General features: G+C 42.8%; 1 protein-coding gene across 6 annotated transcripts in view; it reads right to left on the minus strand.

The window, feature by feature from the left end:
• MAPKAPK3 (MAPK activated protein kinase 3) overlaps positions 1-12,195 on the minus strand; it is a 52,856-nt gene extending 40,661 nt beyond the window's left edge. For 5 of the 6 annotated variants that reach the window (XR_012996016.1, XR_012996017.1, XM_076346112.1 and 2 more), the window contains exons 1-2: positions 12,109-12,195; positions 10,570-10,920 (exon numbers count right to left, since the gene is read on the minus strand). Coding sequence is in view for 4 of the 6 variants with exons in the window: in XM_076346112.1 (XP_076202227.1) it covers positions 10,570-10,794 (225 nt within the window). In the remaining 2 variants the exon portion in view is untranslated. The remainder of the gene's footprint in view (positions 1-10,569; positions 10,921-12,108) is intronic. The other variant, XM_076346109.1, reaches the window with a different exon arrangement.
• Between the last annotated feature and the right edge of the window lie 5,032 nt (positions 12,196-17,227).

The following is a 17,227-nucleotide window of genomic DNA, read 5'->3' on the forward strand; positions in this document are numbered from 1 at the left end:
CCAAGAACCAGTTTGGGGTATTTTGATTTAACAAAATTATTATTGCTGTGTTGGATGTTTTATTGAACCAACACTTTTGAGAACTTTCTCCGTATTTCCCCTATGAGACTTGGCTTTTGTGCACAAACACACAACATTGCAGTCATTCACCCTCCCTCACACCTCCACAACAGTGATTCAGACAACAGAGAGGTGGGAAAGAGTCAGAATTAATTGCTCTTGTATAAAGTCTTTTATCAATAAAGTACATTGCTGTTTTCTCCTCCTCCCTACTGCAGTAAGAAGTTAGTTTTTGTAGATCTTGAGTGTCATACCCCATTTTTCAACAGTAACAGGCATATAGCCCCAGCCCAAGTCAAGGCAGTCACACTCACCTGCCAAAACAGAGGCGTGCCTGGCAATCAGGGTTTGTGAAATGCAACTGAAACTAACTCACTCTCACACTCCCTCCGCCCTCAAGAGGGCTTTAATCACAGCATCTCAGCAACAGGAAAAAAGCTATTACAGAGCTGAGAGACTGGAGGAAAATTCCACTTGATACCAATCCACCAGAACTGAGACCATTTCTAAATTAATTGACCTTTCCTCATCCACCACTCTCACTTTGTCAGTCTGCTTCCCTGTACCCTGGTGCCAGAAATCCTGTGAGATGCTACTTTGTAGGTTTCCAAACATACAGAAAATCAACTGAAAAACCACCCAACTAAATCTGATAAACCTGGCAAAACACCTAATTCCAGTAGACAAGACACAGCCTTCCAGATTTTGCCCTTTGTAAGAATGACTTGTGTACCACGAACTCCAATGCAGAGCCAGATACTTGTTAAGAAAGTGACAGAAATAAACAGTAAGAATACAACCAGCTATCAAAAGCAAGTTGAGATTCTATTCTAAGTTGCAGATACAAAGCTTAGTCTTTAAAAGTCATTAATAGGCATCCAAAAATTGAATTAAAACCGTATCTGCATTTGGGTACATGATTTCATCATGTATTTGAGCCAGATTAAAGCATTAACTTCCCATTTCTCTGAAGTTTCAGCTTCTGGTTTTAACTGTCTTCAGCAGTTGCTTTCTACCATAATTTCTATTAAAAGTGAAAATAAGCAGCAGAATGTGCCTGAAAAGAAGTCTCAACAACATTACACTGTTTGCATTTCCATGGGCCAAGTATGGTAAAAGTGCTTTCCTGCCCTGCCCTTCATAGGAGGAAAAAGAAAAGGGTATAAATATGAATGGCCATTGTGAAAAATCTATTTCACTTTATGTTTACACCCTAGTTTAGATAAGAACAACTTGCCCAGGAAGACACACCCTTACACGAAACTATTATGCAAGTGATGGACACTACCCAGCGCTACAGCCGTCTGCAAAGCTGAGACCAAAGCTCCACCTCCCTCTCCTTGCACAGGAGGAGATTTTACACCTGCAGCAGCAATACACAACACAAGAGAAGCAGTAAGATGCCTTCTGAAGCTCAAAGTTTCATTACTTATCCTGACAAGTTTGTAATTATAAGTTGTAACAACAGGATCTAGAAGACCACAGGCAAATTTGTACAGTATAGTGGAACTACACGGTTTTTCTTCACGTTTGCAATACTCAGAGAAGCGCTGTTTTCTCTCAAGATCTTCACAGCATCACTACCACTCAGCTCCTGAGGCAATGAATTTCACAGGTTAACTGTGTATTAGAAAATACTTTTAAACAATACAATTTTCCAAGGTCAATAGGAGCGAGGCTTAGTTCCCACCCTAAGGGGATGGGTGCCGCAGAAAACCCATCCAAGCGGGTTTAATTGGAGCAGGTTTCACATTACTGGGCAAGGTAAAAGGACTGATCATTTTTCATGTTATCATTCATAAGCAGACATTGAACATGGGTCAAGAAGAATAGTGCTCTACTCTCCTTTATCACAAACTTACTGCTACAGGTTTTGCATGTATGCAAGTGCTATTTGGTTCACAGAAAAACTCTTTAAAAAGCAGACAACAGAGGAGTGCCCTTCAGAACAGAGGGCTTGAAAGAACAGGAAGCTTCTAAGCATCAAGGAACCATCAAGCCTCGTCACCCTCCCAAGTGTCAAATTTTGACTGTAAATTGATTGGAAAGGGAAGAGTAGAACAAAATGAAAGGCTTTTACTCTTCACAAAGACAATGGAGACGTTGTACTGTAGCGTGGCTGCAGCAAGGGCCTCTACCGTGGCAAGGCAGCTGAGCCAGAAAATGCAGCCCCCTCCCCTCCCTACCTTCGAGCACTGACATCTTTGGTGTTAACAACTCCGTTGCTGTGGAAACCAGACTGCTTTTGACAAAGCCACATTGACTAAAAGCAACATGTGGGAAAATGGAATAAGGCCCTGAGAGAAATTAATTGTTTACAAGAAAAATAAATACATTTTTGGTTAAAAACAAAGCAAGTAAAGGATAGTATTTCTCATCATTAGCGCTACAGGCAAGGAGAATGCTGGTAGCTATGGCAGTACCAAACGCCAGGCCTTGTGGCACTGCAAATGGGGTTTTAAGGACTCTTCATCCCTGAAATATATGGTAGATCTGACGCTAAGGAGTACACAGGAGTCCCACACAGAACACAGGTGTGTGAGGCAGCTGCTCCCTATCCAGTTTTTAACTGGCCTCCTTTGGAAACAAAAACCAAAACCAAATCCACCCCACAGTATAATAGAAACCAACTGCAGTTACAAATCACTACTCAAGTGCTTTCATAAGGGCTTACAGCTGATTCACACCTAGGCAAACTACTCGCCCCAGCCAAAATTTCACCACACAAGAAAGTTCAGTGGATGAAGAGCATGAGTCACTCCATACCCTACCGTTTCCAAACAGTTTATATATTTTAGAAGTGCCATCCAAAAAAACAAACAAAAAAAAGTTTTTCTGAGCTCTCCCCTTACAACAGGCTTAGTAAATCTGTCCTCAGCCCTAGCTGACTCAGATCCCAGGAGCTGCCTTAGGGCCTGTTACTTGGAATGCCAGTGTACTTGAGAGGATTCAAGAGAAGAAGAAAAAAAAAAAAAAGAGTCCTGGGAAAAAGCCCATGGAGAAGAGCCAGAGTTTGAACTGGCAAGACGTAAGATCTGTGAACAGTGCAACTTTAATAAGATTGGCTCCTTAGCCAGAACATCTGAAATTACTCGTAAAGATGGCACATTCAGGGTGGTTTGTTTTGGTTTTTTTGAAGTAAGTTCAGCAAGCAAACTTTTCTGGAGGAAAAATTAATTTTACACAAATTTAGTATTTGCTTTTTCTCTTAAAACAGGCCATGAAAGCTTCAGTGCAAAATGCCATATATTACAAAGATTCAGGGAACGAGGGGGGCCACGCGTGATTTACAGGCTGAGCAAGAATTCTCTCCCCCTTCACTGCTGAGGTGTTAAAATTCTGGAGCGTTATAGCTTAATCTCAATTACGGAGCTTTGAATCATCTTAAGTACTTAGGAAGCCTGTGTAAAATACCACAATCCATGCAGTTTATACACTCTAATCCAGACAGACCACACCACCAGCTTTCACTGGTGATGACGGAAAGAAGTTATCACAGTTTTCCAGTTAAGTAAACAGGTCATCTACTCTCCACCTCCAAGACTGGCCACATCCCTTTCCATGAATGTTGCCATGTCTTCTTACAGTATAAGAGCCACAACGTAAACAGTTCAAACAACTCCACCGTACCCAAAGAAATGAGGATAGCTATGCAGACAGTTATACTGTTGCTATTAGAATATTACACACGATCCTGAAGTCTGGCATTCTAAAGACATATTTAACATGGAAAAATTCCATAACAAGGAAACATATGCACATCGTGTAAGAAATGGGAACTTTTTCAGGGTCAAGTAAATAGTAACTGCAAAAACATTTAGGGATGCAAAATGTTGCATATGATCATGTAAATAAATCAATGATTGTATCTTTTTTAAAAAAATCACTGTATACAGTTAAGAGATTAACAGACAACAGTCTTTATATGGAAGAGATTCGTCTATTAACTTTCTCAAATTCAGATTGGGTCTTGCTCCCAATGACAGTGACATCTTCCTTCTCTATGCTTCCCATGAATTTATGACAGCATGAAGATAATCTCTTTTTCATGTTGAGACTTAACTGGCAGCAAGCTATCATGAGAAGTCATTTATTCTCAGACCAGGCTGCTCTTACACAGGGTGCTACCACAGAGAGAAAAATGTACTAAGGAAAAAAAGATGCATGTGAGCCGTGACATTCAGGTGTGGCCTTGATTCTTCCCAAATTATAGAAGATGTTATCAGGTTTTTCCAGTCTGGGCATCTCTCTAGATGGTATTACCATAAGTAAATGAGGCTGACGTACACTTGTCTTGTAAATGAACTTTAAAATTCTTGCTTATTGTTCCCGTGCACTAAAGCTGATTTGCAAAATCCAGTTATCTGTAATGAGACTCCCAGCTAGCATGAATCAGGGAGGTTTTACTTTAGTTAAATGGAAAAGGAGGATTTAGACTCTAAAGGAAGGAGGGAGAGACAAAGAGGGATCTTCTAGTCCAAAGAGGGTGTCAAGTGATCAGTCGTGTCCGACCGATACGCATACGTGCTCTCCCTTTAAGCACCTTCCCCTGCAGTTGAAAGACACATGTCTATACTACTTTCTCAGATATTTGAACCTGGGTGAAGGCAGGGGAACACACCTTGATCTTCCTGAGATTTGCTGCTACACAAGTCAGGGTATAACTTGCGCCAGCTTGCTAGTAGACTGGAAGAGAACACAGAAGGTGCAAAGTAGCATCAACACAGTTTGTTTTTTCAAGATGACTTAATGGTTTATAGCATTTGCCTTTCTGTTTGCACTTTAGAGGCTTAATGAACTGCCATTGAACCTAGTAAGAATTTACTACACATGGTTTTATTATTTCAGACCAAGCCCATCATTTTTTTTATTATTATTTGCCATATTTCAAATAAGGAGAAGACCAGTCAAGAATGTCAGATCTTCAAAGCAAATTGATAAAGTCCACCTTTTTTAAATTAACTAGTTCAACTGACACTCTGGAAGGTGCCATTCTGGCCCAAATACGTATGAAGTGCTGAAAGACTCAGGTCTTGAATGACTCACTGGTTTAAAAACAATTCTTGTAGCAGTAGAAACGACCCACTTTTTAATTGACTGAATGTTATTTTAGGTATTTTATGCATATTTACGTAATACTTACCAAGATTGGCACTGAAGGATAAAATTCAAGGACCAGTCTCATGCCATCCATATTTTAGGTACTCCTCCATACACTGGGGGCTGCCATTTAACTAGAACTTTCCTGAACTCATATTCATGCTACGCTGTATCTGGCTTTGATCTACAATACACAGCTCCTGGAGTTTATTACTCATACTTAGCTGTGTTACCGACACTGAATTTACTGTAGCATGAGATAAACCAGTATAAATAGGCTGCAGGAAACATGGTAGGTATATACTTCATTAGAAAGTGGTAATTTCCTCCTGAAACATACAATCACTCCAGTAAAACAAGAGCTCCTTCATCCTGCACAGAACCTAACCAACAATTACACTTGGTTCCCCTGAATTCCCACCACAGTTCTAGCTTAGTACAACATTATTCTTCCTTATTCTAAAAATGTTGAAATGTTTCATTCCTAATCTGGCATAATTTTCTTCTCTTCTAAAAATGCAAACTATAGCATCTAAGAAGCTTGTTAACATTTCCTATTCTACAATCAATCATCAGCCTAAAATAACCTTCACTTTCACTGCATGCATTGCCTTTTCCACTGCTACATTCTTTTCCTTAATCATCATCTTATTTCAGGCAATGAACAGGATATTTTAAAAGTATCAGCTATTTAGATAACTTGCAAAACAAATACTTTGGACTGTACAGTCTCCTGTTTGTGAGCAATCATGACCTGACTTCAGGGTATACTAAATGAAAACAGATTATCTAGCAATTAGCTTACGTGATGTAGTATTATTTAACATAATCAGAAACATTAAAATTGAGTGAGAGGCAGAAATGTATCTCAAGACTAAATTAAGGTGATGCAGAATGACTATCTTTCTCCACAGAGACTCCACTTTGGGAAGCAGAACAACATTATCTATATAGTCCTATGTGTGGTTTCCAAGAACCATTTCGGGAATAATTTTTCTGCAAAATTTCTTTCTCCATTACCTTCTTTCCTTCCTTCTGAGCACAAAGATATGCTAATACTCTTACGGATAACAGTAGAGCCTCCTACCTTATGATTATCATTTATATCATTCACCAAAAGTTCCTTAAATCTAAAAGGCAAGGCGCCTATTCCTTTTTGTTTGCTTTTTTTAACATTCAGGCTTCACCTATTCGTCTCCAAATTAGCAAGTCACATACACTGTATTGTTGGTACTTCGCAGCACAGGACATTCTCCATGAGGCAGGTCATGCCTTAACTCACTACTTATTCTAGAGGATAAGACCTATGAACTAGCAGGTCCATTCATATATACTCCACCTTAACCTAGAAGTCTCAGATGACTGGAAGGCAGCCGCAGTATAAGGCGCATATGTAAAGTGCATCTTTCCTAAGCACCGTGCAACTGCTATACTGTTATTCAGGAGAGTTTTCATATCAAAAGTACCAATACACTCATAACCAATGTACTTTGTTTTCCTGAAGTTCCAACAGTCTTTGTTTTGCTGCTATGCCTGAATTGTCCTCCCTCTCCTTCTGGAAAGAAGCAACATCTGTTTACTGAAGGTGAATAGTATGCCAACGACATGTAACACACTTTTTACATCCTGAATCATCCAACAAAATCCTGAAGCTGCAGATACAGAGAAGTCCCAATACTCCAGCAGAACTCTCTCTAGCTCTCTTTTCTTGATCCCAACTCTGTCTGAGTCCTTTCTACCATCTTTCACAAAAATAAAGCAGGTCATCAAATCCATTGAAATATTATTTTGACAACACTTAGCAGGAATTTGTGCCAAAAAAAAAAAAGTAGTGAGGGAAAAAGAAAGAACGAACAAGGAACTGTACGTTGGGGTTTTTTTTTAATGGGAGGCAAGTCCCAGCAGTCCACATTTATCCACACAGGTAGTCAGCTATTTTGGTCTCCTCCTCTCCCTAAAAACAGGGAGGAGTGTGAAAAACAGCAGAGAACACTCAGGCCGATGACAGTGTTAAAGGAGTGGAGGTTAAATTTTAGCCCCAAAAGGTAAAGTGAACAGAAGGGGGCAGGCTGGCAAAGAGGAGATAAAAATAGAAGAGTGACTAGACTTCACTTGAGTGCTATTTCTGGATCAACTATGGAAAGAGGTCTGAGGAGGTTTTCTATTTGCAAGGGGAGAGAGAGACTAAAACATAGTTGCCTTCTAGAAGGCCACAGTCCTGCATAGCAGTTTTGTTTATGCTTCTAGTTTTCTAAATCCTTGCATTCTCACTATTTGGAAACAGTGCTGTTCAGCCAAAATGTCATTATGCGTCTAAGTGAGTAACCAGATTAGATTTTCTGGAGCAGGACAGCAATGCGTGTGGCATTTCAATCTAACAGAAACAAAGCTGACAGCACATTGTAAAGGTGTGTAGCAAATCACAATGCCAGGCAGAGTAAACTAAGCCACATAATACTTTAGGAAAATAACCAAAGCCCTGCAGTATCTCTGAGAGGATGTCTTGTGTTTTCCCACTCTAAAATGATCAGTGAAATTCTAACTAGTTCCAATTACGGACACAGACTAAAGAAGACAACAGGGACCTCCCAATTACAGTATGTAGTGCTTGACTGACACATGGCTCTGGGGATGAATGTTTCTGCCTGTTCAAGCCCTTTCCTCTTGAGTACCTCAGTTAAAATTCCCTCCATTGAGTAATTTCTATCCAGATCCTGGCTGTGCTGGCTTTGTTCCCATATAAAAGAAAACCTGCAGGCAGAAAGCAGTACCATCTGCCAAGTCAGATGCTTTAATGGGCAAGTTTGGTGTGAAGGGGAACAGACTATTAGGCTTTATCTTCAGCAGCAGGAGTGATGTTTTTCCTTTCCCAGGAGTAGGTTACAGTGAGCACACTCATGCCTGAAGTATTTTGTCCACAAATATATGTAGATCTCAATGGATACTGCACAAGCAACCTTCAGAAAAAAAAAGAAAAAAATGCATGTAGCATCCCTTTTTTCCTGTTCAACTTGCAATTCAATCTTTACATTTCTCTTTACCTGTCAGACCAGTTGTTTTTTTCTGTGACAGCTTCATCAGCCTCCACTTTCTACTCCTGTAAGTGAATGATAACCCCGCCATCACACCTAGGAAGTATGAGCAGTGGCAAGGCAGAAATGCCAAGGCCCTATTGTCCCTACACAGAGAATTCTGCACTGAAACTGTTTCTGTACATTTCTGTACATCCTTGCAAATATCTTCAGGGCTAGGAAAAGATCTTTTTATTCTTGCCAATTAACCAAGTAGCTTTTATCCTTCCTTGTTGGGTAATCTTCTCATTAGACCATCTTTGGAGAGAATAGCGGATTCTCTCTGGGCTGCTGGCAGTTTTACTTAATTGCATATTTAACTTTTTATTCAGCACTTAAACACATAACAATGAGAAATACATACACGCAAGCAGCAAACTATTATCTGCCATTTAAACTCCCTAGAGAACTCATAACCATCTTAAAATTTCTGTCCCTTTCAGAAGAAAAGTGCACACATTCCAAAGCTTGGGGTGGTGGTGGTGGTGGTGTGTTAACAAACACATATATAACGTAATTTCAGTGATATATTAGTCATTACTGACAAAACTCCAGTTTGGGAAGGGGAGGCGTGCTTTGGTCCTTAATATATTTCAAAAGTTCTGAAAACAATCAGCCAACTTAATCAGTGCTAAACAGAAACTCGTATTAGAGGATCTACTATAGGTTCCTCCTCCCCATCAGGCAGAGGACATTGTGTCAGGGCACAGCAACTTAATCTCTCTTCTCCCCTTCCCCAACTCTGAGCGCTGAATTAAAAAAATATTTTACAGATGCTAGTATCCATAGGAACATATTTCCTATTTGATTCCAGAGCTACAGAATTTGCTCTGGAACACACTTGTTGCCACTGGATTGTGCTCTGGAATGGCAACTTCTATTTAAAAATGCCTCCAGCCCTTACGACTTGCAAAACCTTTGAAGTATGAATGGTATACAATCAGCAACAAAGCCGCTTAACTCTTCAGAAACAGCAGAACAGCTTCAGTATTAACTATTATCCTTCATCACAGTATGCTAAGTACAGAAATTAATGTTGCTAACACTTCAAACGGATCTGATTAATGGATCACCTCAGAGTTGTAAAAACCTGACACTCCCCTGTGCAGGCGCAAAACCCCAGTACTTCCAGTCTGTTTGCCAAAACCTCCAGTTTCCCCATGATAAACTTCTGAGAGTCAGCCACATGAAGCTAACACAAAAACCAGTGTGATAAAGAAAATGAGAGTGTTGGAAATAATGTGAATTACTCAACGTGTTATTGTATTATAAGCTTTTCTAGTTCCTCTATTAAAAATCTTTTCAATACACAAAGCTACCAGGTATTTCCAGTCTGTTCTATGAAAGTGCAAAGGCTTTGCTGGGGACAGCAGTTCTAGCTTGGTAAGACCATATCCAGACCTTGGCAGACCTTCCAGCTGACCGCTAGCAGATTTGTCCTGCTGTCAGCAAACATGGAGTGTGAGGTTTAAGAAAAGGAAGGGTACCTGAAAGCCTTCTAGACATCCCAACTAATCAGATTAACACCAGTAAGGACTCAGTAACATTCTTAAGTAATTCTCATGACAATTACTTCAGCTGGTTTTCAGTCTTACCATACAGAACCATCCTGGTTCTCATTTGAGCTGCTTTTTTCTAATGATGTGGTTTAAAAGCATCAGGGAAATCTTCAAGTTTAAAAGCTGCAGAGCAAAAGGCAGGTAAGCTTTATTCATTTATAGCTTCATTTATCTAATGAATGGTTCTTGCTGCATTTATTTAAGTGGTACTTATCACCATAAATATCTACTAAACTTACTTGCCAATACTGGTGTAATCAGTGCTTTCCCAGGTAATACCCTTCTGCAAATGAATCGCAAAAATAAAGACGAGAATAAGTGAGTAAACAACTAGAAATGCCCCTTAAGAAAAGTCTTCAAAGGGGGGAAAGCCTGAAGACCAATGAGCATTTAACTGTTTCCCAGTTTAGGCCTATTTCATTGCACAAGATCCAAAATAGTTTCCTTCCCAAGTATTGCATAATACGTTCATTCAAAATCTAGCAAGCTTTCTCACAGAACACACCAAGACACTGTTCTCTCCCCCGCTTTTTTGTCTTTTAAATATGAACAAGAGAATTTCACAGCTGATAACATTCTTCTGGAAACCTCACACAGAATATTCTGGAAAAGACTCAAGTTTGGACTACAATGTTGTAAGTAAGAGCAAACATCTCCACATATTCAAAGTCTTCATGCAGCACTCTGTGAAATGTAAGCAACAGAACAAGTAGCTTTTACAGGGCTTTGGAAGTGAACTCTGGCTATAAATAAGGAAAAAAAAGAAAAAGCCTACATACCTTCAAAGCACATTTCTGGCCTGTCTCCTTGTTGAAACACTCCAGTACTTTGCCATTGATTCCTAAACCTAGCACCCGTTTGGAGAGTTTGTAGTCATCCGTAACTGCATGTTTTTTTATCTCCAGTTTGACATGGGCCACTCCCCCAGGCAAGGATTTCACGCTGCTCTTGCTATCCACGTGACTCTCTGGCTGGGATTCCTGTTCACCTTCACTTTGTTCCATATCAGGGAAGAGTCTGAGATGACAGAGATACCCCACAGGGAATCTGTGGGGTATCCTCAGCAGTGTCCCTCCTCTTAGGTGATCAAACCCAGTGCTTCAAACAGTCCATTTGCTCGCCATTTAGTCCTGAGTAAAGATGTAAATGAGTATTAATATAGAATAAATTAATTATATTAAATTATATTAGTTATTATAATAATAAACCCATCAGGTTGGATGGGGCTCTGAGCAACCTGATCTAGTTGAAGATGTCCCTGCCCACGGCAGGGGGGTTGGACCTTTAGAGGTCCCTTCCAACCCAAACTATTCTATTCTATTAGTAATTGATGTGAACTAACCATTCTCCCACCTAACCACTTTTCTCTCTTCCTTTCTTAACAAGATGACCAGGCGCTAGGGAGACCAAAAGTGGAGGTTCACCTCAGGAAAGCACACTTTGTTTAGCTTTACAGACCAGTCACCCCAGTTCCAATATACACAGATATCAATCCGCAGTTATAAATTACTGCTTTTACTGCAACAAGTGTCTGCGCTGAGTCTTGGACTAAAGTCTTACTCATCTAAACTCTGTACAACAGAACAGCAATGGCCTCTGCTTTGAGGAGCTTATAAACCTGCATCAACAACTTGTTGCCTCAACTTTTTGTGTAGAAATCTCCACAATGGTCCCCTGCCTCATCCCGACGCTCCAAGTTATGCACAAGAACCACAAATACCTGGATTCAATCCCAGGGGGGCACTGCCTGGGCAGGCATTGGACCTAATGCCAGGCCAGCGCTTACCAAATTGCCCCAGTCCACAGAGCAAGGGGCAGGTGCAGCATTACTTAGGCGACCATCGAACCACCCAAAAACTCGGGTACGCGGGGATGTAACGGCATGGCTTCCAAAACCAAGGAGCTGCCTGACACCACTGGGGACCAGGTGGCCTCTGGCCTCTCAGGAGCACAGCCCCGGGGGAGGTACGGGTGCCGGGGCCTCCGAGCCCCGTTAACACGGCTGAGCCACGAGCAGGCAACGTGCCACGGGGAGGCTAAGGGCCGTTCCTCACGCCGGGGGGCTGCCGGGCCCGAGGCCTACCCCGCAGACAAGCCGCCCTGGAGGAGGGAGCAGCTCCCTCAGCGAGGGGCAGCGGGGCGGCTCCCTCAGCCCCCCGCACTGTGAGGCGGAGGGCGGGAAAGCTCCGAGGCGGGAAAACCCGGAGGTGAGGTGAAGTGAGGCGAGGCGGGCCCCGCGGCGCGCAGGGGGGCGGCGGGGGAACCGCCGGGGTGGTAGCGGCGGGCTCCGCCGCCGGGCCCCGCCGGAGGACGGTTACCTGCCTGTGGCGGCGCGGCGCGGCCCCAGCCGAGGCTTCCCGGTGCGGAGTCCCGGAAGGCGGGGTCTGCTTGGGCCCGCCCCGACGCCCTGGGCAGGTGCGCGCCGCCTTCCCCCAGCGCTGAGGGCAGGCCGCCCGCGGCGGGGCCCGGCCCGGCCCGGCCCCGGACGAACCGACAGGTTCCCCCGGGGTCGGGCCGGACTGGGCCACGCACGGGCTGAAGGGGGAGCGGGAGGCCGCGGCCGGAGCTGCCTCATCCCCCCCCCCGCTGCTGCGTGAGGCAGAGCGGGCGGTGCCCGGCGGCAGGTTCCCCGGGGAAGGACGAACGGCTGGTGGGGAACATCCCGTGCGTAGGGCGGTGTTTTTAAGGCACCGGCCACGTTATTTATTTATTGGGGTAAACAGCCCTGCTAGAGGGGGAGTGGTGGGGGACGAAGCTGCCTCGGCGGCTCCGGGCTTGTGCCGCAGCGCGCCCGCGCGGTGACGGGGCGGGGCGGCGAGGCCCGGAACACCGCCAGCCCCTTCCCCCCCGGTCGCTCGGTTTAGGAAGGGGAAAGGACTGACGCGTTCACTCTAAAACCTGTTTTAAACAGTAAGGCTGTTGCTATGGAGCAAAGCATTGAGACTCCATACTGGACAGGCTATGGTCCTTCAGGCACTACGGCTACTGAAATAGTCGGTGCTGTTACTAAAGGCGACCTTTTCTGCCAAATAAGCAGCCAGTATTTCTTTGCACTGTTGTATGCACGGTTAGGATGCTAAAAGTGATGGTTCCCACAGCAACTGTCACTCATCACTGGTGCAGAGAGTGTAGTTACAGGGATGTGAAATGCTGAGTTTTTCCTACATGTGAAGATGAGTCACGCATTGAAATGGAGCTGTATTTGTATCACTGGAAAGAGCTTTAAGTTCACATGCTTTACAAGTTAAAAATACAATTGTCATTTTACATAACATAATGGCATCTGGAGTTCTAGCAGTTAGGAAAATAATTAAAAGGGCTAATGAGTCCTTTCTCCAAGGGATAAAAAGTAGTTCAACTTAGCAGGATGCAGATCTGCAGTACATCGCCACGTGATGTGACGCTACAGCTATTCTGCCTCAGGTTTCCCTTCCAGGCTTTCAGCAGTTCAGCTGCTGAAGGGCCTGGTCCCCTGATTCAGTTCACCTATTCTGGGCTAATCAAATCCCAGAGGAACACAGCTATTTCCAACCTTTCCTTCTCAGGTTTGGCTTCCAGCCTTCTTAGGCTTTGCACCACCTCCCACTGTGGCAATCTCAGGGAAACGTATACATAACTGTAAGCTCCCAGGTTGCAAACCTTCAATAACACTGTTCTGTAGTCAGCAGCTTGCTCTTATTTTCCTTCCCACGGCTTCTGCCTGTATTTGCTGTTTTATTTGTCCTGGATGGTAATTTCCTTCTCCTTGCAACAGGTAACTATAGTCCTCTTCCCAGCTCACAGTCACTGGGGGCCAGACCCTTCAGAAACCTTCTAAATCTCTCAGCTCTCTTCTGTATCTTATAATTTGAGAAAATATACTCGCTCGCACCCATTTGTAGCTCCCATTCTCAGCCCCTCTTCTGGTCTTTCCATGTAACTCTTACACAAAAGTCTATGGCTGACCAAAGCAAGCAGAAGTTACAACGGCTAGCGCATTAAAGCTAGCAGAAGGCAATTTATGGCCCTATTCTGGGAAGTATTAAACGTTGCAAAAATCCCAAACAGATGTCTACTTAAGGGGTTGCTATTTTTTACAGAGTGTGTCAGGAGCAAGGAATTTCATTAAGAAATTATGACTCTTTCTAACTATTACAAGAATGAGTTTCTACAAAATAAGCTTTGTGTGGAAAGAGAGGAAAGATGAGGGAGTAAGACAGGATTCTTCTGTGTGAAGTTAGTTGGTTCTACACGTCTCAGTTACGAACAGTCTCCCACTGAGAAGAGTTCAACTGGTAGGATACAAAACATTTTTCAAGTCACTGCTTGAAATGATATCTTACTGAAAGCTATGCTTGTTTGGGTTCACTACTCGATATTGTCTACATATGCTCTTAGCAAAGTTCACCGTTTTACCAGCAACCAGTAGCAAGTTTAAACAGGGCAAAGACCTTAAAAATCCAGTGTGAATCATGGTTAATAAGGCTTTACGCCAACCCTCTGCTAATTTCACCCACCATAAACTCCGACAAAGCCTTTCCAGCATCAGCCCAAGCATCAAATAGCCTCACTGTACACAAGGATGACAGCTGAGGAGCAAAAAGCAAATATATTCCCTTGCTTTTTGTATTCATTTTTTGTCTTAGATAGGCTGTCCGAGCACAAAGCGTCTCTCTACCCCAGGCAAAACACGAATATCGTGTGCAGAAAATCTTTAAAACCAGTGACAAAGACAGTATTTCTCAATATCTAAAAGTCTTTGCAACAGAGTGTTTTCACAAGTAACAAGGTGGCAATCTGATGCTGTAAGTAACAGCCAAAAGCATCCCGTGCTCTTACACTAAACTTCTAAATCTCTTCCACCAGACATCTCTCCTGATTTTGCTTAGCTGATGCTTTTTATTCAATGTTATTCTGACCACGCTGGGCAGCCCCAAAGCAGGCTGGTTTGGGTGCTGCGCTAGTGAAACGACTCTGCTCTAGTGACCTGGTGTGGTGTCTTAGGTGACTGTACCTGCAAACCCGCGTTGGGTACCCATTCTGAAGTTCCCGCACTTGTAAATCCTGGCCTTTGCAATCCACACGCAGTTTGTACAGAGCCGAGAACGTTCATTTGTGCAATATCCTTCTCTTAAGCTGCTTAAGGTTTTATAATTTCTCTGACAAGCTCTGGGGGAGGGACAAGCATGCTGGGTCCAGGCACACATCTTGGAGTTAACAACTGGGTTAACCATTTAGCCCCAACACTTCTGACATCCTAAAGGCGAGCAAGCGCAGTGTGGTCATCTTGGCTGCAGTTGTACCCCTGTCTGGCCCTGGGAGCGTTTCTCACAATGTCTGCTTTCAAATGCCAGTTTTAGATCTCCCTGGGAATTACATCTCGTGTGATCAAAAACTTACACTGCGGATCCTGCGGCTTCTCTTTGTGCTCGTGGCAGGTCGAACCGCATTAGCATCCTTTGGAGATACTGAGGGAGGACATGCTGACAGGCCCACTGCAGCTTATTGTGCCGGGGGACATTTTTCATTGAAAAAGACATTTTTATTTATTTATTGATGTTTGCTTTTTGAAGTTTAAAAAAACCCAGTACTGTTACAGGATAAGAGCCCACTACGGCAAAAGTTCTTTCATCCTCACAAAAATCCCTAAAACTGCAAATTAAATATTAATCCTGATTTTACCAAAAATCCCCAACAGCAACAACACAAAACAACTTATTTCAAGAGAGAATTTAGTAGCTCAGCTATGCCTGCCTTGCCCCAAACTAGAAGAGTAGCTTATAGGAGAAAATAACCAAACAATAAGGCCCGAATCTTGCAATAAGCTTTGGGGCAGCAGCCCTGTCTCTCTAAGCTAGTGTGTTAACCCTGTGAAGCTTCATATTTTAGCCAGCACGCAGTCTAGATATGCTGTTCCTGATTTTGTTGTATCTTGGATATCACAGATACCTGGTTTACACAGAGAGAGCACTACTGTTTAAATACAGGAGGTTAATTTTGGCTATCCCACTGGGTATTTTCACTGCCTTTTTGCCATGCTGTAGCAATTCAGTAACAGTAATATCTGGGATCAAAGACATTTCAGACTTTCAAATATCTCATTTCTTAACAAGAATGAAATATCTGAGTTTGCTCTCACCTGGAGAGCTAAGAAAGCTGATGTCATCAAATGTTCTTTGAGAGATGGCATATCTTGGAGGAGTGATACTTACCTGAATGCTACAGTTACCCGAGTTTGTTTATATACAAAAGTGATTTGCACAGAGGTTTGTCCTTGATAGCACTGTCTTGTGGAAATCGGTATCAGCTACAATAAAGAAAAGATCACCATCAGCTGAAAATATAGTGATGTTTTTTTCTGAAACATTGCTTCCTCTGAGTAACAGCTATATATTTTTTCTGGTGTTATGAGAAATTCACTCTCTGGGATGCATTATATAGATGTACAGATGTCAGGCTGTATGTCAGGTTGAAGTGAGGACACAGCTTTGTCTGACTGGGCGGTTGCAACAACCTTATTAAATCTCTCAGAAAGTTCTTTAGAAACCGCATCTGTGATATTAGAAGAAAGAAAGGGCAGCTCTACAGAACAATATTGTGATATGAAGGAGAAGAAAAGCAGCTTCTTACAGGATCTTTAGTTTAGTCTGTCATGTACACAGTGGTCTGAAACAGAGACTATATACATGGTTTTTTTGCCTGTCTTTCAGTTCTGCTCTGGAGGTGTTTGTCTCAGACTTATCAAAAAGAAAAAAAAAGAAAGAAAGAAAAGCCCAACAACAAGCCAGAAACTGAAATAGTTTCTTTTACCCGTACAACTAGGAAAGCTCATCAGCAAGCAGCCTGGCTCCTTTCTCTCCATTGCTGAGGAAAAAACAGGTTTATAGAGCTCTTTCGCAAGCAATGATGTTTACCTGATGCTTTGTGATCACCAAACTAGAACAACTTCTCTTTTATTCTCAACACCCTCCGCCCTGACCTGGGATTATAACATGGTTTCTAGGAGGAATTACAAGTTCTAGCTATGAACCAGCCGCTAGTGAAGGAAAGGGAAGTCTCAAGAGCACCAGTCTCACAATCCGGAGAGTGTGTCCTAATACCTGGCTTAGTTCCTCAAGATTACTTCCTCCCTGTTAGCACATACTCAGCAGGTATTTTTCTACAGAAATACAGAAAAGGGTAGGACAGTTGCTTTTATAATCCTGGACTCTGACACCTTATTACAGATACATTGTCTTGGTCACAGAGAAGGTTTTGGGAGGCTCCATCCCTGCTTCTCCACTAAGGGTTGCTGTCCAGGGATCTTAGAGCAGAAGGAGCTCTGAGACAAAGCGTATTTACAGAGGGAGTCAGAGAGATACCGGTTGGACATTTCCATTTCAGCAGAGAGAAAAAAAAAGGACGAGGTTTTTCATAGAAGTATCATAAATCAAAAGCATCATAAATCTTCCAGTCTGT

The sequence above is a fragment of the Aptenodytes patagonicus genome, chromosome 8, assembly GCF_965638725.1.
Source record: "Aptenodytes patagonicus chromosome 8, bAptPat1.pri.cur, whole genome shotgun sequence".
In the NCBI taxonomy this organism is placed as follows: Eukaryota; Metazoa; Chordata; class Aves; order Sphenisciformes; family Spheniscidae; genus Aptenodytes; species Aptenodytes patagonicus.